This window comes from Asparagus officinalis, chromosome 7 (assembly GCF_001876935.1).
Source record: "Asparagus officinalis chromosome 7, Aspof.V1, whole genome shotgun sequence".
In the NCBI taxonomy this organism is placed as follows: Eukaryota; Viridiplantae; Streptophyta; class Magnoliopsida; order Asparagales; family Asparagaceae; genus Asparagus; species Asparagus officinalis.
In genome coordinates, this window is record NC_033800.1 from 43,555,159 (window position 1) to 43,560,112 (window position 4,954).

General features: G+C 42.1%; 1 protein-coding gene and 1 long non-coding RNA gene across 2 annotated transcripts; one reads left to right on the forward strand and one right to left on the reverse strand.

Moving 5' to 3' along the window:
• On the reverse strand, window positions 327-2,154 carry LOC109850331. Its single transcript, XR_002249403.1, has 3 exons — window positions 2,078-2,154; window positions 1,908-1,979; window positions 327-451 (listed from the first exon to the last, which is right to left on the reverse strand). It is a non-coding gene; the product is annotated as an uncharacterized LOC109850331 (long non-coding RNA).
• Window positions 2,369-3,025, forward strand: LOC109847056 (glycine-rich cell wall structural protein 1.0-like). The gene has a single exon (XM_020416302.1). It carries the CDS (start codon window positions 2,369-2,371, stop codon window positions 3,023-3,025), a length of 657 nt encoding a protein of 218 aa, XP_020271891.1.

Genomic DNA, 4,954 nt, shown 5'->3' on the forward strand with positions numbered 1-4,954 from the left:
CTAAAATTTGAGGCATCCTAGACGGAAAATTCCGTCTAGGATACCCAGAATTCCGTCTAGGATGTGTATTCTAGACGGAATTCCGTCTAGAATACGCGTCTAGTTTATTTCCGTCTAGTATGTAGTATTCTAGACGGAAATTCCGTCTAGAATACATCCTAGACGGAATATTCTAGACGGAATTCAAAACCGTCTAGAATACATCCTAGACGGATTATTCTAGACGGAATTTCCGTCTAGAATAACGCATCCTAGACGGAAAAAATTTCCGTCTAGAATGAGTATTCTAGACGGAAATTTCCGTCTAGAATACTCATTCTAGACGGAAATTTTACAAACGTTTACATAAATTATCCAATGCATAAGGATCATCGGCGTAAGGATTCAAAGAACCCTCTGAGAAGAGGTCGCCTATGTTTGCAGGATGGGGTTGGGGCCCTCTGCTAGGTACCTATAAAGAAAGAATTGAAGCATTAAGATCAGCATATAGGAAATGGGCAGATACAAGACCTAATAAAAAAACTGAGCATGGGAATTGATCATGAAAGACATTCTGAACTTATCAAAGTATACTAAACAGATTTAAGGTCCAAAATACTAAACTATAGTCACAGTTCATAGTGCCAATTTTTATTTCATGCCCATTCACTGAGGACGTTGCTGATGCACCAACCTCCAGTAGAAATACTACGAGACGCAACCCCACAAAGTTCTAAAAATCAGGTTTGGATCAAATAATAGCTTCCTATCATATCCTGCTCTTCAATGATTCCCAGGAAAAAGTGGCTAGGTTAGGTAAATGTTGAATAAATAAACAAATAAAACAAATTAACCATTGCAGCAAGCCAATCCACAGATTCAATGGATACAAGCTTAAAGCAAAGCATGTTGGCATGCCTGAATATCAATATAAAAGAAATTATTTATTCTCCTGTATATACGAAAGATATTACCACAAAGAACTGTATGTCAACATACATAGAGGAACATATACTTTTATGTAATCATTACAAATCCACTCCAAATGTTCATGTTGGATTTACTGTTACACAATGTATTTTCTTAACGAAAAGAAAAACTTTTGAGAAAGAGCTGGTGTATAGATTTCTAATTTCACCTGAAAAGCTGTTTTCTTCAATCCCTCTACTCATTTTCCTGTTTTTGGTGTTTTTAGTTTATCATAACTTCTCTCCTTTCCATTTACTATTAGTCCAATGTTTTCGTGTCAATATGTACTATATCCTCAATAGTTTTATTAAATTATACTCCATATTTTCTGTTTTGTTTATACTAATCATAAATCCTTTATATTAGAGAGCTTCTCTCTACCTTTCTACTTTACACATCATCCCTTTCTTAGACTCATCAACTAATACTATCATCAGCAAATAACGTACACCACGAGACTTCATCTTCAGTATTCCTAGTAAGTTCGTTCATAACTATGTGAAAAAGATAAGAGCTTAAAGCCAATCCTTGATGTAAACCTATGGTAATAGGAAATGACTTTGTTCCTCATTCACTTGTTCTCACCATAGGTGTTAATATCATACATTTATTTAATCGCATCAATAAACGTACTAGATACAAGTTTCTGGTCTAAAATCCACTAGACTATATCCCTAGACACTCTGTTGCAAGCTTTCTTAGACTAAGGGTGAATACAGAAATAAGATGGACTCTTAAGGTCATTATAAGATCAATGCTGTTTATTAAAATCACAGGTTATCCATTTCCACATGTTAATACTACCAACCAAAGTTTTGAAATCTTTCTGAAACGTGATACCTTCCCACGTTAACAGATGATAGACCACGATGGATAACTGAACTAATTACGACAATCTAATAGTCCTGCATTCATAAGTGAGAGGCTCAAATATAATAGATGGTTAACAATATTTGTACCTTTGTCATTTTGGTGACATTCTTGCTTGCATCAGGGGTCCTGGTACGTGCTGTCTTATGAGGATTGGGTTCCTGAAAGGCCATGACAAAGATGTAACAATAAACTAAATGCAAGCAATAATCTGCAATTTATAAGTCAATGATACTTTCTCAAGTGAGGATCTATATACCCCAAACATCACAGTGCTCTTTGTTCTTCTGCGCTTTGTGACTGTTTGCCCATTTGATGTCTCAACTTCATATTCATGGCGTGTTACCTAAAGCAAAATAATCAAAGTGAATCAACTTGTTAAATGTACAATCCTACAAGGTTTGTGAGTTTCAACAATCACTTAATAATTGTAACTTGTAAGACGTAAGGCTGACAGCTAATTATGTTTATGTCATTGAAGTTATCTATAGTAGTTCAGAAGCAGTTACACTGGATTAAAGTAAACAGTAGCAGATTGACATGAAACATTATGGCATCTAGAGGTACCACTGGAAGAACAAATTCACCTGACATGAAACATGAAACATTATGTCTGGTTAAGAGGCATTTCGTCGAACACCCTCCTGGCGTCCAGGGGGAGCTCGAACTTGAAGTACATGTCCTCGACGGCGGAGGCGACGTAGACGTCGAGGATGAGGCCGGCCTTGAGGGAGAGGCAGTGGATCTGGGAGGCGACGAGGGGGTCGGGGAGGGAGGCAGAGGCCTTGAGGGCGGAGGGGAGAGTGAAGTCGTAGGGGCGGGCGAGGGAGCGGAGCATGGAGCGGAAGACGGAGAGGGAGAGGAGGGGGCTGGAGTTCTGGGAGGCGCCGGAGATGAGGGCGGTGAAGTAGGGGACGGAGGGGGAGGGCTCGAGGGAGAGGAGGCGGAGGGCGGGGAAGGGGAGGTCGAGCTTCGAGTAGAAGTTGATGAGGTTGCCGGTCGAGAGGAAGGGCGGGAGGAGGCGGGGGAAGAGGGACTTGAGACCGACGGCGTGTGCGGAGCGGCCGAGGAGAGAGGAGCGGGTGGAGATGGCCCGATCGATTTATGCTTCTTTAGAATAAAATTTCGGTGTTGGGGGAAAGATGAGCGACGAAATTTGGGGGGGAAAAGGGGGCGGCGAAATTTTGGTGGGTTAATTTTTTTTTAAAAATGGATAACATCTCCTAGACGGAAATTTCCGTCTAGGATAAATTCTAGACGGAAATTTCCGTCTAGGATAGTCGGTTAATTTTTAAAAAAAAATTAAAAATAAAAAACCGTCTACTTTACTATTCTAGACGGAAATTTCCGTCTAGAATGTATAAAAAAAAATTAAAAATAAAAAACCGTCTACTTTACTATTCTAGACGGAAATTTCCGTCTAGAATGTATTATTCTAGACGGAATATTCCAGACGGAAATTTTCCGTCTAATTTAATACAAACTAGACGGAAAAATTTCCGTCTAGAATAGTCTGTCTAGGATACTTGATTTTTTACTAGTGAAAACTGCCCAAGTCCACTTGCACTTGAAGATGTTCCCCGCGCAGGCGAGCAATACGAGAATCTGTTTCGGATAGACTCTTCTGAAGAGCCTCTTGCTGCTGTACTTTCAAAGCCCTGGCCTCAGAGAGAGCCCGATCCACTTCTGGTTCTATGTCGTCGCGTTGTAGCATTGAAACGAATTCCAATTCATATTCCAGAATAATAATGCTCTCGCGACAATGTTCAGTCCACAATGCATTCCCCTGGTTCATAATCTTGGCGAGACACTCCAGCAGATGGGGTTCAAAGACTTTGAAACTCACATCCCCGAGACTAACGACATCGATGGTCATTTGCATCCAGTACTCTAATTGTTCGATGAGCTTCCTCAAAGTTTTCGAGCTTGGGGGTGGAGCAGTCGGCGGATAAATAAAGCAATTCTCATAATCAGTGTGAGTGGGGGTGTGCGCAGCTTCAGATGATAACTTTTCGGGCATATTTGGCGCTGAACCTGGGACGGTCGATCCCTGCCCACCTGTTGGCATCTCAAGACTAGGAGGAGCAACTTGAAGCATAGTATCCCTGCTGTTTTCAGGAGACGCAACATGGACCAACTTTATGGCGTCCCCCATCAGCTTAGCTTTCTTGGAGTTCTTAGCTGCAACGGGTTTTCGCTTCCGAATCCTCTTCTCATATTCGCCTTCCTCCTCAGCAGTAAGAGCCCGCTTCCCTGATGATCTCAAGGAGCGAGGCTCAGGATGGGGTGTTCTCTCGAGAGCTCCTTTAGTATCCTCTTTTTCAGAAAGCTTGGCAGCGGTAACTCCTTCGGAATCTCCTCGATTCCGGATGCCTCTCGTTCGCAGGACAGATAATCCTCTATCCCTGGTAATCGAGTCCTGGCAGAACCACTTCTTGATTTATAAAATTCCTGGATCTCATTTATGCACAAAGTATGTATATCATATTCAGGGATTCGTGAAGCTTTGTCGAACCAACCGTGGAAACCCGCTACGGTAGAACAACCAGGCGGCAAATTAGGCAAAAATAAACTGCGCATGAGTCCCTCGGGCGGAAAAGAAATACCAAGCGCGAGCCCCTTCATATAAATTCCCAATATGAGCCAATCGCGGATTAGGGTTACCAACATAAAGCTGGTCATACCCGAATTGCTGAGCAAAACGCGAAGGAATATATGGCTCAATGATGCATTTCTCGTCTAGTCGGAAGACCAGGTAGCCCACTCTGATAGCAAGAAGCCATTGGAAAGTCCCTGTGTTTAAGAGCGAGGACCCTTCGAAGACTACGTCACCAAACTTCGGGCCTTCTTCTTCAGCCCCATCAAAGCAAGGGCGACAGCAAAAAAGATCATAATTATTTTCCAAAGACAAGAGTTGTCTAGCCCGGACTATGTACACAGTTGTCCATGTGGCTGACTCAAGCCTTTGCACGAAAGGAATGGAGGTTTCGCTATCATGTATGATCCCTGTCATCAAAGAGGGACAATGCAGCACAAACCAAGCCACTAAATAAGTATAGGGCATTGGTGTGCGAGGTTGGGGAGTCTTCCAAACTTTCCTCCCGGCAACATTCATCTCCTTGACATCAAGGAGTTC